General features: G+C 46.2%; 1 protein-coding gene across 1 annotated transcript in view; it reads right to left on the bottom strand.

The window, feature by feature from the left end:
- Positions 1-22,632, bottom strand: part of LOC119455342 (nuclear factor related to kappa-B-binding protein-like) — a 199,004-nt gene that overhangs the window by 37,332 nt on the left and 139,040 nt on the right. The window contains 3 exon segments of the mRNA XM_049668974.1: positions 1,263-1,336; positions 1,506-1,629; positions 9,947-10,050. Of these exon segments, the coding sequence (XP_049524931.1) occupies positions 1,263-1,336; positions 1,506-1,629; positions 9,947-10,050 (302 nt within the window).

Below are 22,632 nucleotides of genomic sequence, written 5' to 3'. Positions count from 1 at the left end.
CGTAAGTGAATAGCCTAGAAGCCTGCCAGGGCTGATAGCAGCTGTGCTACGGTCCTCTCAGGGTGACATTCCCTGCAATAGGCCGCACAAATTTGGGGGAGGGGGGCCTGTATATATACTCCCACCTATGAATGCAAAATTATCTGAGTGTCAAATTTGATGATGAATATTTCGGAACGGACGTGTTCTTGAAGAATCAAACAAAATTGGAATTGACGACTCAAGTTTTGAATTAAAACATATATACCACAAATCGTGAAATAAATAAATTGAAAAGAAAGAAAATAAAAAAATATTTTTGTTCGCCATCTCCACTTGTTCACAAAAAGTGTCCGCCAAAGCACATAAGCGACCTATGCAAGCAAATATTTACGTAGCTGGCATTAGATTTATAAAAATTACTGGTACTTGAGCTTTAGAGAACTTTATAACATTAGCAATCAGTTTGGAAATGTTATCAGTTTCAGTATAACGGTTTGCAATCACCTTTATTAATCCTGCTCCGAAATGCCAATTTAGTGCTTCGAAACACATTTTTGGCTGCTCTAAAAGCTGCTCCGAAATGGCATGGGCCAGTGGCATCACTGCACAATAAAAAACAAAAGGCCGAATATTTCAAAGGTCCAGCCTTTGTCGGAGTAAAAGCTTGTTTATAGTCTGACTTTGCATGCCAGTTGCCTTTGCCAGTTGACTTTGCCAGTTGCCAGTTGCCAGTTGACTTTGCATGCCAGTTGGTGCCTGTTGAAGCCCGTCATGTCAAGCGAGCTGTGTGCGCTGCTGAAACCCATCATGCTCATAGTCTAACATCACCTGAGCGCAACCAACGAGTCCTAGATGACAGCTGTGGTGCAGCTGCTGTGGTTTCTGCAACAAGTGCAGGATGGCACTATGTGTAAGGAAGACAGTGGGACATGGGAGAAGCCATCTCGGCAAGAAGCAGTGAATAAAAGGTGGATTGGAAGTGCAGCATGTGTGATGCCATTGTTGGTCCTAACAGCACAGATGAGAGATTATTTTAGGTGCATGTGCTTTGCAATGATCGTGGCTTGGAGCAGCTTCTGCATGGAGGGTACAGTGTCATTGGCACTGTGTGTGACTGTGTCCCACTTACTATTATTTTTTGTCTCATTATTCACTCTACTGTGCTACACCTGTTTACCAATGAGGCTACAGAGAAAGCCTCACTGTGGGATCAAAGATGCTGTTTGCAGTAACACATCTTCAGTGGGATGCTGCAACAGTGAATGTTTAGCCATGCTTACCAGACGGGGCAGCTTGTTCTTCTGAATTGCCTTCTTGGCTTTAGCTGCAGCGGCCTGTGCCTGGTGGATCTTTTCTGTAAAAGGCAACATCTGGTCAATAACATGCACCAAAAGAAAAATGTTTGTTTTAAGAATGTGGTCAATTTACAGGACAGTGAAACAGGTGGGCTACAATATGGAGAAGTGAATGCCACCAGTGTGGGCAGTCCTTTCCCCACCTACACGGCAAGACGCAAGGCTCACCGAATTCTTCCTCAGTGCGGCAGCGGTGCAGGTAGATCCAGAGCTTGCGGTTGACATCATACTTGACACAGGGATCCTTCTCGTAGTGCAGCCGGTCCAGGGCTCCACTCACCACTGTGTGGATCTGGTGGTCACAATGTTAAAGCAACAGCTTTGTTTGTCGCGATAATGCTGAGTGAAAGTTTACTACAGAACACTGAAAGCATCTTTTTTTCGGCTGGGTGTAACAGAAAGCTATGGCTTCATTTTGAGAAATTTATTATATGCAGCCTCAAATCAATAATGATGGCATGGCATGGCTGACACACACACTGCGAAGTGTTGACTAACATGTAGATGCTCTGATGATCCGCCAGCCCACTCAAGCACAGCAGCTCTCATGAGGGAAGGACAACAACAAGACAAGAGGGGCAGGATTCAGATTATCTGTTGTACAGCAGCTTTGAGAAAGCTTGGGGCATGCACTGCAGGCACTCTGGTCCCAAGCAGCTGTTTTTGAAGACCGGAACAGATATCACACCTTTTTTAATACGTGAAGACCAAAAACCTCCTGCAGTCTAAAAATTAACAGAAATTAAAATATCTACCTGTGTTGCATCTCCAGTGGACACCTCAATCTCGTCAGCAGACTACATTTTCTTATTCAACAAAATGCTAATTCGGGCTAGTTGGTCGATATGCATCTTGAAATTTTTGTAAGCGCAACGAAAGACAGTACACGAAGGAACAACAGGACATGGCACTTACTCACAACTGAAAGATTTATGGGAAGCAAGCACAAATATATAGGCACAAAAAAAGGGGGGGGGGGGGGGGTGATCGTGCTTGTGTAGCAAAACGGGGTGACAAAAATCATTAGTAAATCCTGAAAAAGCTGAAAATACATGCGGGCAAACTATCAAGAAAGGCAAATTCTTTATCGTGGAGTATGACAGAAGAGTGGCTAATACAAGCATCTCTACTTTTTCTGATATAAATACAAATAGGCTTCTGCTAAATCTCGAGTAAGCCGATTGAAATCTTTCAGTTGTGAGCAAGTGCCTTGTTCTGTTGTTTCTTCGTGTACCGTCTTTCGTTGTGCTTAAAATGTTTTCAAGAGTACATTTTTGCCACAACAAATAGATTGTTTAAATATGTTGAAGTAACCTTGGCAGGCAAGTGCTTGTTTCTTAATTGTTGTCTGCATCATAAATTGGAAGTATAGCTGTATAAAAAATTCCAGCAGAACCTTTCTCACGAATGTTGACATGAATGCGACTAGTATTGAAGTAATGTAGTGACACACTGCACTGCTGCCCCCAAAGACATGTTATGTATGAGGCATGCATGCAGCCAGGTTCCTAACTCGTGCTTCCCACTGAGCATGATGCACCATATAGTCGCGGTGGCCCCAAAGTCAGCACGTGGTGCGTGTGTGAAATATTCATACAAGAATGCCTCATTATGACGCGGGTTCGATTCCGCCCAGCACCAGATAAATTTTTCATAATTCCTTTGCTATTGAAGAGTAGCACATACCTAGTGAACCAAGTTGGCGTCAAAGCGGTTCATTGAAGAACCAATCTATTCACAGTAGCCATACGGCTCTCGAGAAGCCGTACGGCCGCTGTGAATTACATGCTTGGCTGTTAGGCTTAACCAGCGCTGTTTCACTGGGTTTCGGCCAGTAATGTTATGGTTTTGTGCTGCGTCAACGCAAATCTATTCACAACAGCCGTATGGTTCTTGGGAAGCTGTACGGATACTGCAAGTAATATGTTAAATAATCAAACGGGTGTAAAAATCAGCAGGCGACTATAAATGAATTTATCTTTGCCTTGTCTTGGCTATGAACTATGCAATGTGACTTGCTCACCAAAACCGAAGCAGGCTGTAATATAATGAACCTCGTTTTAACGAAATTCGTGATGTAACAAACTATTTTCATTTTCCGATCTTAGTTCCATTGAAAACCGTGTATTTTTTTCATGACATGGTTTTGATTTAACAAAGTTTTCGGTCATTTCAAGCATGTACTTGGCTCCTTTAAGATTAGTAAATCTAGCAAAGAACTAAAAAAATGTCGGCCGAGGCGAAGGTTATTTTCAGTATCCTTCCGCATGAAAAGTTTGAGCGGCAAAAACGCCATCAAAGTGCACGTGCGCCGGCATGTGATAGGCGGGGAATGCCTCGGCACCATTTGTTGCATTGGTAAACAAGTTGCAGAGGGCACGGCAGCTCGCAGCGCTCGGAGAAACATGAGCTGACGATTCCTTCAGTGCAAGGGGGATGGGGAGGGAGTGAGCACATGGTAATGTCATCAAGCACGCGCTATAGGGGAGGATGCCTTCTCCTCTTCATGCACGACCATGCGCGGGCCACACGCCGTATCTTGGAGGTAATCTTTCTACGGCAAGTGCAAATGCAGAGCCGAAACAGTTCGTGCCTTGGTGTGCCTTGGGTTCCCGCGTGTCTAGTGTTGGCTGTCACGTAATCCCAAGTTTCCGAGACACGGTGCGAAGCTTTCGCTCGCATTACGACAGCGAGATTGTAGTCATCGTGTGAGATCTGTTAATGTTTTCCTGAGCGCATGCGACACTGATAAAACCACAAGCCTTACATCGTGCAGTTCTGACTATTCATTCTTTTTTTTTACTCAAGACGAATATCCGTATCTTCTTACACATTTATTTGTAAGCGCAGGCTGCAGGCACAAAGCGTGATTTACGGTGCCGCATGACACTAGCACGCAAATCTCGGACGCCGGAAGCCACGTCGATCTATTGCTCTCGGCACGATTTGCACTGCATGCGTTGGCGCTCATAACCACGCTAAAATTAAAAAATTTAATTATGGGGTTTTACGTGCCAAAACCACGAGCTGATTAAGAGGCACGCCGTAGTGGGGGACTCCAGAAATTTAGACCACCTGGGGTTCTTTAACGTGCACCTAAATCTAAGTACACGGGTGTTTTCGCATTTCGTCATAACCACGCTAATATGGGCCGACCTTTTTGAGATTTGTTTATAAGTGCTTACTAACAAGATACTTTCCACCAGGAATTCTCTGGGAATTGTTTACTGCTGCAACTTCAAAGCCTCGAATTAATTAAGTTTTTCGCTGTACGTAAAACTTCGTTATATCGAGGTTCGACTAGTGTAATGGTAAAATCAGGACCCAGGTCATATGCAAATTTCGACATGAAGTGTCGCTTCACAGAAGCGCGATTTTTGCCTCGAGGTATGGCTACAAGACGAGGTGTGGCCCACAATGCTGTAAAACAAGCTTAGGCAAAGCCACTAGCGTCGCCAAAGAGGTGGAGAACAGAACCAGTGGCCAAAGATACGTGAAAGATTCGTATATTCGCAAATGGAGACTGTTTTTACAAAGATTTGGGCATTGTATGCAATTATTTCGGCAAATTATTGGCAACTCCAGGATCCATTACCTGGCTGGCAAACACTGTCTAAATAAACAAATATGGCTACGACATCCAGGTTCACGGTGGCTCTTTCGCTTGGTGCTGTGTGTGCTATGCTCAAGTTTCTCATTTGTGGCGTAGAATCAAGGTATTTCGTCGCAGCCAAAAGGGTCTTTACTGCCGATTACAGTACTTTGATCGGTCTTAAGGATTTGAGCGACGAAACTGCAGGAGCAGTTGCACTGTGTGTGCAAACGTCCGGCCTGCATAACGAGCTGCATCAGTCCTTTTTTAATGACAAAGGATCTTTAAGCGAGCCAAATGTTATAAAATGGAAGTGTTTGGGCGTAGCGAGCCTCTCCGAAAGGTGCACGCACTTGTTTGCGGCATTGATTCACTGCTACAGGTACCGATACTTGACTGTTTTCGACCTTCATATAAGCAACACTGCACTGCAACTCATGTTGCAGTATATCACATATAGCATGTCACAATTTATAGGCAGTAACGTCTTCAGAAACTAAATACGGATATTGTGCACTGATAGAACGAGGCTAAAAATGGTTAAGTTACCTGGTCAGAGTGTCTTAGGATGAGAGTTCAGTTTGTGAGTCAGGGTGCCTCTTTCTCTTTATATAGTTAGCTGATCCGTGTAATTTACTTTTAGCCTGCAGCTGATGCTCGCAGTACGCAGTGTTCGAGGTAGGGTCCAGGCTTGGGAACACAGGAGACACCCGCCGCTTGTAGGAATCCTCAAACCCCTCAGAAACGTGAAAAGCAAATAACAACCCAATCGGACCTGATTGAGAGCTGCGTTTCTTCCAATAGGTTTCCGAAATTTAGCGAGGGCTTTCTTTTGAGCAATGTCACTTGCGTTAGTGTAAATGCATGACTTAGGAAACGAATCAAGCCAGTTGTGACGGAATTTAGCTGTGTGCACAGAGCTGGAAAGCAAACTAGCGGCGCTGTGCCCAGGTCGAATGCTCCAAATCTGGAACTTGCGCACGCTGTTTGCAGTTTCTTCTAAATTTCGTGCGAGCAATTTAAATAACAACTCACCGCGCTGAATGAAAAAACGGCATCTCCTTATACTGCTAAACTAAAGCATGCTATCAAAACATTGTGTCGCCTTGCGGCATAACATAGCTTGAGTCCAACTGCGACAAAGATGAAACCGCTGCAAGACGCGAGAAAAGTCACTCGCTTACAACCACGATAGGGCATGTCTCCAGCGTGCTTCAGGGCGAGGCGATACAGTGCACGGCGGCTGTGGACTCCTGTGCTATCTTGGAGGCCATGAAGGTGGCACTCTCGTTTTTGCGGTTCTCTGTGCGCACTACCCCTATTTGTATCAACCTGGACAAACAGATGCTGAAGCATTTTTTTTCATTGCTGTCAATATTCATGCAGCCAGAGTCGGCGTGAACACGGCACGATGCGCCCAATGTGTCGATGTTTGCGAAGAGTAGGGAGATTGCGCTTTGTAGATGCTTCGTTTACGTCGTTGCTGATAAACGTTCACGAACCTTTCGAACTTCATACTTTATAGACAAAAACAACATAAAAACCTAGCCTCACCGCTCTCGGCATGTGTTTGGCTGATGATGTAACGCTAACAGCAAGACCTTTTCAAAATGCCAGTATGTCACAGTAGTTTCCTCTTTTGGCCTACTAGAATGCTATGCCATCGTATGCAGAGTCCACTCGTGTTCCATGGATACTAAGATATAACAAGCTCTCGGAAATAAAAAAAAAATTGCTGTGGCTATGCGCGTAGTTTCGAAATGGCAGGTGATTGGTACCGGCCAGCCGTCGTTTTGAAAGAGCTACGATGCTGCATTTTATTCTTTAGATGGCATTTCTTAACGAAAACTTGCAGTTAGATGCGGAAAAGTGCCGGGAATAAAAGTTATGATACTGAAGATACAATTTTCAGACCAGAATGGTGTCGAATCGTAACTGGCGATGGCAGTTTCAGTGTTGTTAATTTTTTTATATTTTGAAGGGTTAGTCTACATATAGTGAACTACTGATGCAATGAAAACTTTTCGTGAAACTAATCGAGTTCATGAAGATGCAGTGGTGCTGTCGTCAGGAGTGACTTTCACATGGTAGGTACTGCGCTGCCGAGCCGCCACACCTACCTTGGTAGCCATTGCATTTCACGGGTGCTTGTGCAGTTTTGTGTGTGTGATCCTTATTCTATGGTTTTACAAAGAAGGAAGCATAGTATGCCGACAAGCTGCATTATGCTGAAAGACGCAAAAGGCTCAAGTTTTGGAAGTTTCCTGTTGATGAAAACTGTCGCAAGCTATGAGCCACTGTGGTAAAAGGCGAAAGCTGGATTCTGATAACAGCTCATCGATTATGTGCCAAACATTTCGCAACAGTTAGGCTTCTGTGTTGTTTTGCGTGATGTGCATTAGCCAACAAGGGTGCTTAGAATCATTAATAGTGTGTCATTACAATTTCTTACCGTACTATGGGAAACCTAGATTAGGATTAGCCTTGAATGTAGGTCGAGTGAGTAGATGTACCTTAAAGCATGTCACATTAGCAGTGTAGATAGCCTAGCACATGTTCACATACACAGGCTGCACGGTCACAGCTGCGTTAAATACAGTGTGGATGTCGTAAGTTAGCCTAAATGTGTTAATAAATTTGCGTCTGTGAAATGAAATGTGCAGAGTCGGTAATTAGTGCTTTGGTCGTCCATGCGAAGCGCATCTAGCTGCTGTGCTGAGGGAATAGGGTTCAAAACGAACCGTCGGACCAACTAGGGTCATTTAGTATGTGGCAATGTGTATACAGTCAAACCCACTAATAACTACAGCGGTTTTAACAATATATCCGTTATAACAATAAGAAGTTGCTGCCCCGTCAACTTTTGTATGTTTTCCATGGTGAAATAACCAGCTTACTACAATGCCTCCATGCCGCATTATTGGTTATAACGATGAAGTCTGGCCACTGGGTGTCAGTGCCAAAAGGGAATGAAATGCGAAATATTTGAAAAGAAAAAATGAAATTCGAGCCGCTACACGCCGCCGCGCGCTGTTTGCAGCCTTCTCCGCATTGCCAGCCTCGCGCACCTCTTTCCCGTCACCCTTCCACCCTTCCAAACACGAATGGGCTGCGCCCATAGCTCTATGCCGCCCCACCTTCCGAAACACGAATGGACACCGCCAAATGCACTGATAGCATTGGCAAGGTGCGGGGTGCTCCTTCCAGATAACTGACAGCTCGCTGGCCCTTCATTCTGTGCAATTCTGCCGGTGGATTGAGTCGCTCGTGTCCGCCTTTGTTGGTTGCATCGAAGTCGTTCCGGGTCACTTAGTTTCCCAGCCTCGCTTGACTTGCCGCCGAAACGGAAGATGGCTGATCCGCCCACTGATCATTGGCAATGCACGACGTTGCCGGCGAAAAGAAAGCACACTGCTATACATTTGGAAACGAAGTGTTTCTGATTGATGAGGCGATCGTCACGAATGTGCTTGCATCGGATAGCGACGAAAGCGATGACACGGTAGGGCAGGCTGCCTCAATGTTGTCCTCACAGAAGCGCTTCCAGTCATACCGGTACAGGCGCCCCTTTACTGTGGTGACAGACAATCATTCTCTATGCTGGCTGGTTAATCTCCGTGATCCATCAGGCTGGCTTGCGCATTGGACACTTCGCTTACAGGAGTATGATTTTATCACTTCTTATAAAAGCGTCCGACTACACGCCGACGCTGACTGCCTCTCGCGCATGCCATTTAGTGCAGCCCTTAACTTGTTCTCGAGCTTTGTTAACCTCCAAGTTTCTGCCCCATATGTTAGTACCGGTAGAATGCAATTATTGCGCACTTTACTTTTCAACGACAGTGGCAATCTCCCAGTCAGGATTTGGTAACGCCTGCCGTATGCACTCCAACCCAATTTTATTCTTCTGTAAATTCCCTTCTTATGATCAGGGTCCCCTGTGAGTAACTGACCTAGATAAACGTACTCCTTTGCAGACTCTAGAGGCTGACTGGCGATCCTGAATTCTTGTTCCCTTGCCAGGCTATTGAACATTATCCTTGTCTTCTGCATATTAATCTTCAACCTCATTCATACACTTTCTTGGTTAAGGTCCTTAATCATTTGTTGAAATTCGTCCCCATTGTTGCTGAATAGGACAATGTCATCTGCAAACCGAAAGTTGCTGAGATATTCGCCGTTGATCCTCACTCCTATGCCTTCCCAGTCTAAGAGCTTGAATACTTCTTTTACGCATGCAGTGAATAGCATTGGAGAGATTGTGTCTCCTTGCCTGACTCCTTTCTTGATAGGTAACTTTCTACTTTTCATGTGTAGAACCAAGGTAGCTGTGGAATCCTTGTAGATATTTGCCATGATATTCACGCATGCCTCCTGTACTCCTTGATTACGCAATGCCTCTATGACTGCAGGTATCTCTACTGAATCAAATGCCATTTCATAATCTATGAAAGCCATATTGAGAGGCTGATTGTACTCCGCAGATTTCTCGATTACCTGATTGATGACATGGATATGATCCATCGTAGAATATCCCTTCCTGAAGCCACCCTGTTCTCTTGGTTGACTGAAGTGTTGCCCTGATTCTATTGGAAGTTATCTTGGTGAATATTTTATACAATTCTTAATTCTTTAACGTCTCCCTTCTTATGGATTAGTATAATGTTGGCGTTCTTCCAGCTCTCTGACACGCTTGAAGTTGTATGAACGGCCGCAAGTTTTCGAAGCGTGATATCTCCTCTATCTTCGATTAAATCGAGTTTGATTAAAACAATTATGGGGGTTTATTCGAAGAAGGGGACTGATTGTATTCCACTTACATCCACACTTACACACGGGACAGTGCTGGTGCTGTGTGTAAGTTTTTTTTGTCCTCATCTTTTCGGCACCAACTTGCCTAAACAGAAGTACTCCTCAGGTATTCTAGTTACTTTTTCTTGAATGGATTTCAATTTATGCTCATGGCACATGCCGTGTGTGGTGGGGAAATGAACCATGCGGCTGTGTGAAGTGTTACCTGCTGGTCGCTGGCCTCCGCCAGGTACTGCGAGTCCTTGAGCAGCTCACAGATGTCAGCACGTGTTCCTTCACCATTGGGCAGTCGAGCAGCTGCATCCCGCACTGCACAAGGTACACCAGTGGTGGTTAAACATTAGAAGGAAAGCCTTTGACCCAGGGTAAAAAGAAAAGCCTGGTAGCAATGGCATCTTTTCAGTGACCAAAGGCAAATAAACAAATGGATGTTGTAGCCTCTATACAGATGTCATAATAACAATGCATGGTGATGATTAAGAAGGAAGTTTATTATGTTAACATACCTACCAACCTCGAACCGCTTAAAATACTACACGAGATGCGAAAAAATAATACCATTGCATAAAGAAATGCTAAAACACAGTTTTATTGTTCAGATACTTATGGTTAGGTTAAATGCATAACGAACGTACCACAATAACAGCACAACAAACTCATTACACCTTCGACGTTGAGCGCTGTGCTAGCTCTACAGCCGTTACAGCTATGGCATCTCTGAGGAAGTCTTTTTCAGACACCTGTTCATGGCACTTCCCCGAGTGAGGCTGAGCACACGTCACGACTAGCAGCTGCTCCACTGTCTTTTTTGACATGGAGGCATGGAACTGGGTACCACCTGTTTCACCTAGTTAAAAATTCTTTTGCACTCTGCATTGTCTATGTGGAAGTGTAAAGACACCCAACATAAATTTTGAATGTTTGGCACACTTAGAACCACCATCCACTTATCGAATATCAGAGACCGCACACCACTTCTTTCTTGGGTCTTATGTGCCAAAACCAGTTATGATTATGAGGCACACCGTAGTGGAGGGCTCCGGATTAATTTTGACCACCTGGGGTTCTTTAATGTGCACTACAATGCAAGCACATGGGCGTTTTTGCATTTCGGCTCACAAGCACACCAGCACATCACTGCTTGTCAATCCGCTCCCGAGAAGATACTTCAGCAAGTAAATCTTCCAAATGAAGGCAGCTGAACTCGGCATGACTGTCGTCCAGAGCAGAATGTATTCGCAACTCTAACTAAATGCTCGGCCCATAGCGGCCGCTCCGAGAACCAGCCTATCTAGGTTCAGCTCCAGGTTCTTACGTTACCGTGTGCGCTGCAAAGTTGCCTCACAGTTAATTGTTTGTCACAGTTGACTGTACACAAGCGGGGGGGGGGGGGGGGGGGGGAAGAGAGAGAATGTTGAAAGAATTTCTCTGCATACCATCGGGCGTGTCATTGTGATGGAAAGGCAGCAAGGCATGATTTCATTGTTTCCCTAAAGAAGCAGACAATGTGCATCGGAGACTGACATGAATAAGATCCTTACGCATTGAGAAAGGGTGACTGATACCGTGCTGGCTGGTTTGAAACACTTCATTCGGGACGACTTCTTTATTCCCAGTGAGTAAGACCATTGCTTTCTTTTTGTAGTTTAAATATGTTGCTGGCATTTGAAATCGCGGTGTGTACTTTGTTTAGGTAGGCGTTTTAGCAAATTAGTGATGTACGTTAAAGCTTCATTTGGTTTTGTTAGTTTAGATTCTTGCCCTTGCATTAGTGTTACTGTGAGGAGAGAGTGGGGGTTTTAGCGGACCGAGAGTTCCAAGTGAAGTGAGGCAAGCTGCAGTTCTTGGAGGCTGCATGTGCGGTTAACTGTAGTTGCCAGAGAGAAGACCAGGTGGCGCGAGTGCAGTGGCGAGAGGGGAAGGAAGAGGTGGGTGGACGAAGTGTGTGTGGTGTGGTGGAACTTGGGGGAAGAGTCTCAGTATGCGATAGTAAAGTGAATGTCAACACCAAATTGGTCAGCCTGTCGCCATTCGTAACATTACTAGTGCCTTAAGCAGCAGGAATATTCTCGCTAATGTACTTTTGTCCACAGGCACCGGTAGCAGAAACAATAACTAGTTCAGAAAGTCTGAAGTTGATCATGACATATGTTATGCCGCAAGGCATCATATCGTGTATCTTGATAGCATGCTTTAATTAAGCGGTGTAAGCAGAAGATGCCGTTTTTTCATTCAGCGTGGTGAGTTGTCAATTTCTTTGTTTGCAAGAAATTTAGAAGCAATTGCAAACAGCGCTCGATCCACATTTGGAGCATTCAACCTGGCCACAGCACTGCTAGTCTGCTTTCCAACTCTGTGGCACACAACCAAATTCCATTACAACTAGTTTGATTCACTTTCAAGTCACACAGTTACACTAATACAGACATTGCTCAAAAGAAAACCCTCGCTAAATTTCAGAAACTCGAAGCGCCTTCCCGCGCCTCGTCCTCCAGCTCGCGCGTAGCGCTTAGCTCGATCTCCGGGAACCGCCACCGTAATGGTAACATGGCGGACACGGCTAGCGCGCCGGAGCTACTTTCCTGCGCAAACCGTGCTTCTCCCCCCCGGGATTGGACTTGCCCCGCGAGAACACGTCACCGGCACGCGCCCTGATTGGCCTCTCGGGTGGCGGCCCTCGAGCACATTCTCCACCCGAGCTCTCGTCTGCTGAGCGCTTCCTCGCTGTGGCAGATGCTCACAGGCCCGCAACGAGGTGGTTACAGGAGACCTTTGTTCTCGCGCTTGGCGGACCGCTACCCGGTTGGCCCTAGTGCAGCGGGCGCGCATACTCGATCGGTCTTGCGGTGAGCCTTGGCCCGTAAGCGCCGTGACTGTCGCACTGTGCTGTAGCTTGGGTGAATAAACCCGGGTTTGTTGGCGAACTGACTCCGGAGCCTTCTCTGCGCCGTGTCGGAGAGTTGACGAACCCTGCCGTAGCGCCTTTGTGCGCTGCGGAGTGGAGGAGCGTCGTGCCCTTTCCCGACCATCGCTCGTAGAGTGAGCCTAGTGCAAACCCATTTCCACAAGGTGCACCCCCACTCACAAACTTAACTCTCATTTGTTTTTATACCAAGATACAATGACCAGGTAACTTGAAGGACCCTTCATCAGGCCACATAGCAAATTTTGGTTATACGCTGGAAGTTGTTACGTGTCCTCTAGGGAGTGTTTCAGTGCAAGATTTCTTCAAGCTGGTTATTTAACAGCCGAGATAGAAATATTTCAGTGTCGCGAACCCATAATTTCAGGAGGCGAGTGTCACCACCAACATAGACACTCTCTCCACTTGCCCCAGCCGAACCTCCGCAAGCGAAATTCCTTCCCTGCGTTTTCCCATACCGGAGCTGGAGGATCGTGTGACGCATATGTCACGGGCCCTGCCTTTTTTTTTTTCTTTTTGCTCGCTTTATTGCTGTGCAGCGCACTTCGAATGACGGTCTCGCGCGCGAGATTTTGCGTTTGTCGCGCTTCGCTCAGCCCACGATTTTGCACACTGTGCACGAGAACACCTGACTAGCGGTATAAGTCAGTGCTACACGAACACTGAGGCAGACGCAAGCGAATCACAGAGCATGATTGTGCGCTGGAACAAAGTGGAAAATGACATTGTTTCGTTCTATGCGCATGCGACTGCACTCCATGGGAAGAAGCAGATGAAACGGAAATGCATCTCTGTTGCTACAGTATGAAGTAAAACAAAGACATGCAGACATGCAGTTTGTAGGTTTTATTATTTGTCTAAACTTTAATTTGTCTATTGAAGCAACAGATAAAACAAACAATGCTGTTGCCTTGAATAATTCTCAAAGTCATGTGCCATTGTGAGTGACGTCACAGCACGGCGAACTACGTAGGTGCACTTGCATCGACCCTCCAGCTTGGAGCGTGGCGTCCACTAGGAGAAGGGCGCAGGGCATTTGGTTTGAAATTTCAGCTCTTTTCACGGCACATAGCAGTATAATGCTTTGTAGGCACGATCGTTAGCACGCATTGTATGCACTGCACTTGTCAGTTCAAAATGGGCAGACCTGGTGAGGCGCCTTTTAGGAATGACAGAAGTCACAGACCCGTCTACACCACGTTTGGTGTTTATTGGAACAGTAAAAGTGAAGAAAAAGAAAAGCGTGCGCCAGGAGCGTTAAGAACTATTCTTTGTGTTCTTCGTATAAATCTTTAGGAATGACAGAAGTCGCAGACCCGTCTACACCACGTTCGGTGTTTATTGAAATAGTAAAAGTGAGGAAGAAGAAAGGCATGCGCCAGGAGCGTTAAGAAGTATTCTTTGACTTCTTCGTATAAATTTCCAACATATTCCAGCCGGCAAACTGGTTAACTTGAAGCCTCCAAGCAGTAGAGATGTTGCACAGTCTGTCATACTTTTTTTCTGTCAGAGTTTTTTAAAAGACATAGACGAACACGATTGTCATGACCAGGAAATGTCTCTTCAATTACAGCCAGGTCCCACAAAAGTCTTGGGAGTTTTTTCGTCCATAATAAGTACGAAGTCGCCTACTTTTGCTTCACTGCCAGAAGTGCCGTTGATGTAGTGAGCTGATGGTAGCCGCAAAATATATTCTTTACGCCATCTCTTCCAGAAGGTATCAAGACAAGCTTATCGTCGTCTCCAGCGTCTCTTCACTTCATCCTTTGTAGAATTGGGCTCCTTCTCCGCAGTATTGTCGTCAAGAATGGAGATTAGCCTTCGTCCGATCAAAAAATGAGCTGGTGTAAGTGGTGGCTCTTCCAGCTGAGTCGATATTGTTGTCAATGGGCGTGAGTTGACCAGTGATTCAACTTCTGTCAGTACTGTCTGTATTTCAACGAAGTTCAGAAAAGTGGTCTTCAAAGCTTTTTGTAGAGCTGTCTTGATTGTGCGTAAGAGTCTTTCCCAGAAACCGCCCTACCATGGCGAACGTTCTACTATAAACTTCCATTTAATTCTATGTTCACTGAAGTACTCCAGCACACGTTTGTTTAGAACTGACTCCCAGATTCCTTTTAATTCTTTTGAACGTGAGAGAGCTGTCGGAATACACTGTCCTGCAGACTCCTCGTCTTGGTGTGAACTGCCTGAATGCATCTAAAAAGTCTGCCGTACCGAGGCTGCCCACAAGTTCGAGGTGAATTGCACGTACAACTGCACAAGTAAAGATAACGATATATGCTGGCATAGGACTGGAAGTAGTTGCACGGTAGTACATTAGACCCGCAAAGTCGATACCCACAGTGGAGAATGGTTCGCATTCTGTCACTCTATCTTTGGGTAGAGGTGCTAACATTTCGCTCATTGGTTTAGCTGTAAATCTTCTACACACGCTGCAGTGACCTATAATTTTTTTTTTTTTTTTTCACCATTTGTCGACCTCCAATGATCCAGTAGTTCTGTCTTAATTGAGTTAGTGTGTCCAGAATTCCAGAGTGTAGAAGGCATCAGGGTTCTCTATCTATGACTTGTCCGGTGAATTCTTCCACTGCCGGAAGAAGAATAGGACGCTTCTCATTCTTCATGAATTCTGAAGTCTTCTGCCCACTCTGATCAAGTTGCCTTCATCTTTGTAAGGAGCAAATTTCATTAGGGTAGTATTAGATGCATAACCTTCGCCAAATGCAATTTCTTGTATTTTAGAGATCCAAAATTTCTCTGCTCTTTGTGTTTCAACCGTTAACAGTGGTCCTGTTATCCTTGCATCCAGATTTCTTGAGTTTTGAACGAAGCGGAATATCCAAGCAATGATGTGCATGCTCTTGGCAAGATTGTTAAAGGGACCCTAAAGGCAAATATTATTTCAACGTGGACTGTTAAAATATCATACCAGAAACCTTGAAACGGTTGTTTCTTGCCAAGAAAATATTTATTTGAAGAGAAAATTGCGTGTGGAGCCTCCGCGTACCTCTAAAGCAATTCAAATCACCCACCCGAGCGAGGAGTGGTGATGTCATGGCCATATACAGTGTAGACCGCTTATAACGTAAGTTGCTGGAGTCGTGAATATCTGCATTATAAGCGGTACCGCACTATAACCAAAACAACGATTTTCAAGCCCTGCACGTATGCAAAGCATGTAGACCAAGCAGCCGGGCGTATCCGAGAATCGAAGCATGCGACTGGGAGTTTTGCATGTACCCAAGTTACTGATAGCTTGCTACATTCTTGTTATGCAATGCTCAGAGACTTCCGAGCACCCTACTGCTGCACTGCCTTGGTCCGGAAGGACAGCGCATTTTCGACGTGTTGTCATTACAAACTACGCCGGAGCCAACGACCCAGCTGCCATCGACAGTCTCTGTCATTAAAGTCACAGACACACACGATGCTTCCAAGCTAGGGAGTGAGACGGCAACACTGCACAGAAGTGCTTGCTTGCGTGCGTGAAAAAATCGCAACAGCTGATCTAATTGGCAAAGCAAATGGGCTTTCGCCAAATGTCAAAGTCGCAGATGCCTTGTCCAGAATTGTTACAGAAGGTGGACTTCAATTTGAAGAAAAAAATTGTGTCTCTGGTAGTGTGATTGGTAGAAATTGATGACCTAAGGCTTGCTACTGCCGAGATTGGCACATTGCAGAAAGTTATGATGATTGTACATCATGGCCAACCAAGAAAAGTTTGGAATCCTCCGAACTGGCATCATACTACGAGGTGCAAAATACGCTTTCAGTTACCAATGGCATCTTTGTGTGCAAAACGTATTGTAGTTGTCGCTAAGCTCACATCAACTTTGATCCAAATGGCTCATGAATTACATCCGGGCATTACGAAGACCAAACAGCATCTTTGAGAAAAAGATTGGTGGTCAAGGCTAGACAAGCAAGTTTGAATTCTTCATCCATGGTTGCATGATTTGCCAAGCTGCGGACAAAAGCATGAAGAATTTTCCCACACCACTGCAACCAGTGCCACTTCCAGACAAGCAAGGGCGTAAGACTGCAATAGACCTTGTCGGTCCATTTTAGTGTGCACTGACCAATTGCCGTTTTGTCGTATTGGTGGACGATTACTTCTCAAAATGGCCAGAAGTCACATTTTGCAATGTAGTCACCTCGCGTACCATAATTTATTTTCTCATCTCCATATTTGCAAGGGAAAGCTATCCAGCTCAATTGATCTAGGACAATGGGCTACAATGCAAATCCCGAGAGTTTGAGTGCTTCCTCCAGGGGGAGTATTCTGTAAGAGCCCACCTAGTGGACTGTCCATTTCGGCTGTCGTCTACTGGCTCCAGCTGTATGAGCGAGAAGGAGCTAGCCAGTCTCCTTCTCGCACGTGCACCTGGAGCCAATCAGTCACAGCCGAAATAGACAACTACGTGGACTCTCACAGAATAACCCCTCAGGTCCGAGGAATAAACTATAGGTGCTCTGTTGTGCATCATTCACAGGGAAACGGACAAGCTGAAAGATTTGACCTGGTATTAAAGCCGTACATACAAGTGGTAATGCTGGAACAGTGCCCAATCAAACAGACCGTGACAGAGTACTTGGGCCACTCAGTGCCACTCTGCACACAGTCACTGTGTACGGAGTGGCAGTGCTAGTGCATAGCCGCGATCGACGGACGTCTTTGGACATCGTTGGCCACCCGACCGCCGACCTCAGCGAAAGCCCAACCTGGGAAATGCATCAGCTGTGGATGAGAGTGACTGAGCACCAATGAAAGAGCAAAGTCGGACGGCCATACTAGTCGCGAAGTCATCTCAGCTCAAGCCACGCAGGAACTGTCTTTATTCCAAAGTGTCCTGTACACATACAGTTAAACCTGCTTATAACGAACCTCCATATAACGAATTCCTGGATATAACGAAATTTTTCAATTCCTCGCCGTTACTCCATAGAATCACATGTATTTGAGACCTCTACGTAATGAAGTGGCAGCGGGAGACCCCCTCGAAATAACGAATTTTCCTCGCCGACAACCTAGAGATTTCGCACCAAATTTTGTCATTTTTGTGCGAGCAGCAACTGGAAGCACCTTCTCTGCCGCGACGGAATGCGAAGTGGTGGCATCGCGCGCTTGGCGCGCTCGAATTCACGGCAACTGCGAGGCGAGAGCGAGCGCACGTGTGCGTGCATGCGAGCGTGCGCGAGGCGGGCCTGCATCCCTTGAGCCGGCGACCTCGCCGCCACGGGCATGACCTTTCCCCCTCTCTTCATTCAAGCCTGATCCTCCCGCTTGCTGAGCCCACCAAGCTGGCACTCTCCTTTTCCTGTTGATGTTGCCGAAGGAAAAACAAAAACGTTTTCTTTTTTCAACACGCTGGCAGCGCCACTCTTTGGTTACTGCGCAAGTCTCTGCGCTTCACTTCACTAATATGACACTAGGTGACACTATATGATGCTATGACGCCATCGTGTCGCTCGCCCTTCGTATCCAACACCTCGCGCTTGTGCGAAACGACACGCGTCCACACATCCAGTACCTGGTGTGATATTCCAAGGATATCAGTGCTCCGACGAAGAAACGGAAGAGATTGACCTTGTCTGCAGTTCGCTTTGAAGATAAGCTCGCGCGGGCACACACTTTTTCCACATTGCAGATCGCTTTTCAAGATACGGCGGCCGTCGCCGAAGTAAACGCCTCCCTTTCTCGCCCCCCCTCTTCTCCTTCGCGCGCGCGAGAAGCTTTCACTCGCACACACAGTGTACGACGCGCAGTGATGATATTGCCGTGTTTGGACTTTACATGGAACCTAAAAGCTACGTCCACGGTGACGGCACAATTACGCTTTGCAATAAAATGTGCTTCTGCGCGGTTACTACTCCGATGATGATGATTTATTGGTATCCCCTTTGAAACGGGGCGGAGACTAGCCTGCTTGATTTAATCAGGTGTACTATACATGTTCTTTATCTAGCATTTTTGTATACCTCTCATTATTCTTTTTCTTTTTCAAAAATTTACCCTGTACCGCTACCTATGATTTTAAGAGATCAGGTCGTATCCATCTTTCCCCTGCTTTTTTTCCACCAGTACTCTAATCGTCTCTTGCTTATCTCTACGGCTGATCTGTTGATGTTTCCTTCCACTTTAAATATAAGCGCTTCTAGGAGTTGCACGTTACCTACGGTTCTCGCTGGGTGGATTTCGTCGCATTCCATTAGGATGTGCTGAGTGGTCTCTGGATCTTTACTGCAGCATACACATGCCTCATCTAGTTCAGAATATTTGCTCCGGTATGTTTTGGTCCTTAGGCAACCGGCTCGAGCCTCAAATAGAAAGGCATTGCCCTTTGTGTTATCGTACAGATTTTCCCTTCTAATTTCTTTCTTCTCATTCTTGTACATCTCCATTGTCCTTTTTGTTTCCATTCTTTGCATCCAATTCACGGTCTCTATTTCTCTCACTTTCTTTCTGACGACTCCTGGTTGTCTATTTACAGTTTCGATTACCCTGTACTTGGTTGCCAACTTCCTTGACTTCTTCCATTCTGTGTCCACGCTTTTCATGTAGAGATACTTCTGCACTTTAGCCGCCCATTTATTTTCATCTATGTTCCTGAGCCTTTCTTCAAAACTAATTTTGCTCTGTGCTTCTTTGACTTCAAAAGAGGCCCAACCCATGTCACGCTGCACTGCCTCATTTGTGGTATTACCGTGGGCTCCCAAGGCCAACCGGCCTACTGATCTTTGTTTAACTTCCAATCCAGACAAGATATCCGATTTTAACCATAGAATGGCATTTGCGAAGCGCTGGCACCATTACTCCTTTCTAGATTCCACGCACCACCTCATATTTATTGTGGCCCCACAGTGCTCTGTGTTTCATTATTGCTGCATTCCGCTTCCCCTTTATTTTCAGATTATCTTGGTGGTTGCTTGAGTAATTCTTTCCTTCGTTTATGTGTACGCCGAGGTACTTATATTGCTTCACTATGGGTATTACTTGCTGTTGAATTGACACCACGAAGTTACTCGGCTCTTCATTAAAGATCATAATTACTGATTTCTCGGTGCTAAACTTAAGGCCTAGATTTGTCGCTGCATTCCCACAGATATTCGCAAGTATCTGTAAATCTTTCTTATTGTCCGCTAGTAGAACAATGTCGTCTGCGTACATCAGTCCAGGGACCTTCTGTTGCACCATTTGTTCATTATGCATGTAGGATAAATGAAAACCTAATTCACTGTTTTCCAGTCGTCTTTCTATACCTTTAACGTAATGCGTGAACAACATTGGTGACAGAGGGCATCCTTGCTTCAATCCTTGGTGAATTCCCACCATTCCATTACCTTTTAGACCTTCCCATACCACTTGTACTTGGATGTCTCTATATATCACCCTCACCAGCTCCACGAAATCGTCATCTATGCCTTCGTGCTGAAGAATATCCCATAACAATTCCCTGTCTACGTTGTCATAAGCTCCTTTAATATCTAGAAATGCTATCGACGGCGACAGCGAATTCGCATCCCTTACCGGCAGCTTCTCCGCGTTACCGGTAACTTATCTCGAAGGCCATGCTTTTGTGCGCGGCCATCGGCAACAGCTGTAGGAGCAGGAAATACGTCATGGTGGCCATGTTGTAAGTTCACTATCGCTGGTGACTGTCGTCCGGGCGTCGCAACTTGAAAATTGAACGTCTGCGCACATGAGATTTTGCCAATTTTGTGCCTGTGTGTGTAGAACAAGAAAAATAGTACCCACTAACCGTTTTGTGGTCAATGAGCAACTACGGCTTAAGCGGTCAGCCAATACATGGGGTTCAATGGGGACTGGGTGGGGGAATCTTCGCGACTACGTTTAAACCGCAATTACGCATTAAGTGGGTACGTATTAACGAGGTTTGACTGTACTATCCTTACTTCGTATATCATCACCATCATAATCAGCCTATATTTTGTGTCCACTGTAGGACGAAGGCTTCTCCCTGCGATCTCCAATTGTCGGAGTCCTGAGGGAGGTAGTGGCCGAATACTGCACCAGGGAGGCCAATTCCTGTTCTGGTGAGGGAGTGACTTTGATGAAGCTTAGTGGGCCTTCCTAGTTTGGTTGCACCTGAACTAGTATAGCCCCACTAGCTCTCGGCAATATATATATATTTTTTTCCCGGTGTCAGGCACCACTCCAGTGCCTGAAAATGTAGTGGACTGGAGCAGGATTCGAACTTACGACCTTCAGATTTGAGGCCGGGTATTCTACCTTTGCACCACTCCACCACTGCTTACTTCGTATAGCTGTTTGCTAATTTGATGTTGCAATCGATGCTTCGCCATTTGGGCGAAACTGGGACTTCTTTTGTTCATCGCAACTTTAGTGTATTGGGAGTAAATATGGAGCGATAGTACACACGGCAAGCGTTTCTTTTTCGAATTTTCGTGCCGAACCTGCATATAACGAAATCCTCTTTATAACGAAGTTTTTCGGGAATTTGTCAATTTCGTTATATCCAGGTTTAACTGTAGTGCAGTCACACAAGCCTCACTCCACGCATTTTGCAGAGCAGTAGTTTATGATCTGCAACATTAAAAGAAATAAAATACCAACTTCGTACATTACAACTACGACCTGTGGACGCAAGTTTACGTAATATCGCACATTAGTTATGCATATTTGTGCTTCTAGTAGGTGACATACTATGTGTTAGTCGCAAGAGCAAGTGATGCACTGTGGCCGCTGGTTGCAGAAACATGTTACTTCGTTAGGGTAACATGTTTTTAGTTGTTAGGATAGTTCGTTCTGATCCCTAAGTGATGCATTGAAGCGTTCCACGTAAAGAGTGAAATTTATTATAAGCCTTGTGGGGATGCGCGACTCTCACGCGTCCCCTGATGTTTTCCCCGCATGTCTCCTGTAGTCCGGCTTCTCTGCGTGGCTTAGCCCGGCGGTGGTTGCGGCGCGTTGCGAGAGATGGCGCTAGTGTCGCGATGCTAACGCGGGGTCACTTGGGAGAAAAAGGTCGGAGGCGCTCTCTCTTTGGATTGGGATCGGCGGCCAACACGCACGAACGCTTCGCGCGTGCGCCGGCCCGCTTCGCGCGACCGTCGCGCGAGGCTAAGAGCGGGACACCGGTATGGACGAACACGGATCGTTCGAGCGCGCCACCGTTTGCGTGACCGTACACGTGAACGACTAGGCGATGGTGTCATAGCATGGGGCGAACGTATTCGCTCGCTATCGGGTCGCGGTGAGTCGGACTTCGTTGATTTGTCGCGCGCCCGTGTGAATGTTCTATTGGTTGTAATTCGGCTAGTGTCTATTAGTGTATGAAAGGTGCAATAAATGCCCTTGTGATTGTCTGCACTACTGCGTTGTCGTTCCTTTGTCCCAAGAGCACATGTGTGAGACCCCACATCTGGCTGCCCAACGTGGACCTCTTGGGGCATCGGACGATAATTTTAACAGCTTTGCTCGGTTCGAGATGTTTCAACCGAAGCGTAGTCCTAGCGTGGATTTTGATCGCTAGTGTCGGCGGTGTGCTTTCTTGAGCGAGGCGACGGTTGCTGTAGCGTGTTTGAACTTTTCAACATGCTAAGCCTTTTTGCGAGTGTTTTGAAGTACACTCGTCGGTATGAGAGCCACGTGGTCTGCATCCTGGGAGAGCGAGGCCTAGCGCCCGCGGATCATTGGCAAGCCTGAAGCGAGTGAGTACGGAAGCCTCGTGGGTGGTCCGAATTTCTTATGTAAATAGCTTCTTCTATCTCTTTGACTTCGGAAGTCGAGGCTCAGGGAGCCGGGTGGCCGCGGGCCACGGGTGCCGCTACGGGCTGACTGGTATTGCGGCCTGGCACCAGGCGCTCCGACACCGTCTGGGGCGGTGGGCGCCGCCAACTCGGATGCTGTGTGCACCGAGCGGGGTAGGACCACCTCACAGAGCTAACGTCTCCTCGCGGCTGCCTGTTGTGCCATTTTGGGT

Source organism: Dermacentor silvarum, chromosome 6 (assembly GCF_013339745.2).
Source record: "Dermacentor silvarum isolate Dsil-2018 chromosome 6, BIME_Dsil_1.4, whole genome shotgun sequence".
Taxonomy (NCBI): domain Eukaryota; kingdom Metazoa; phylum Arthropoda; class Arachnida; order Ixodida; family Ixodidae; genus Dermacentor; species Dermacentor silvarum.
This window is presented reverse-complemented; position numbering and strand designations above follow the sequence as displayed.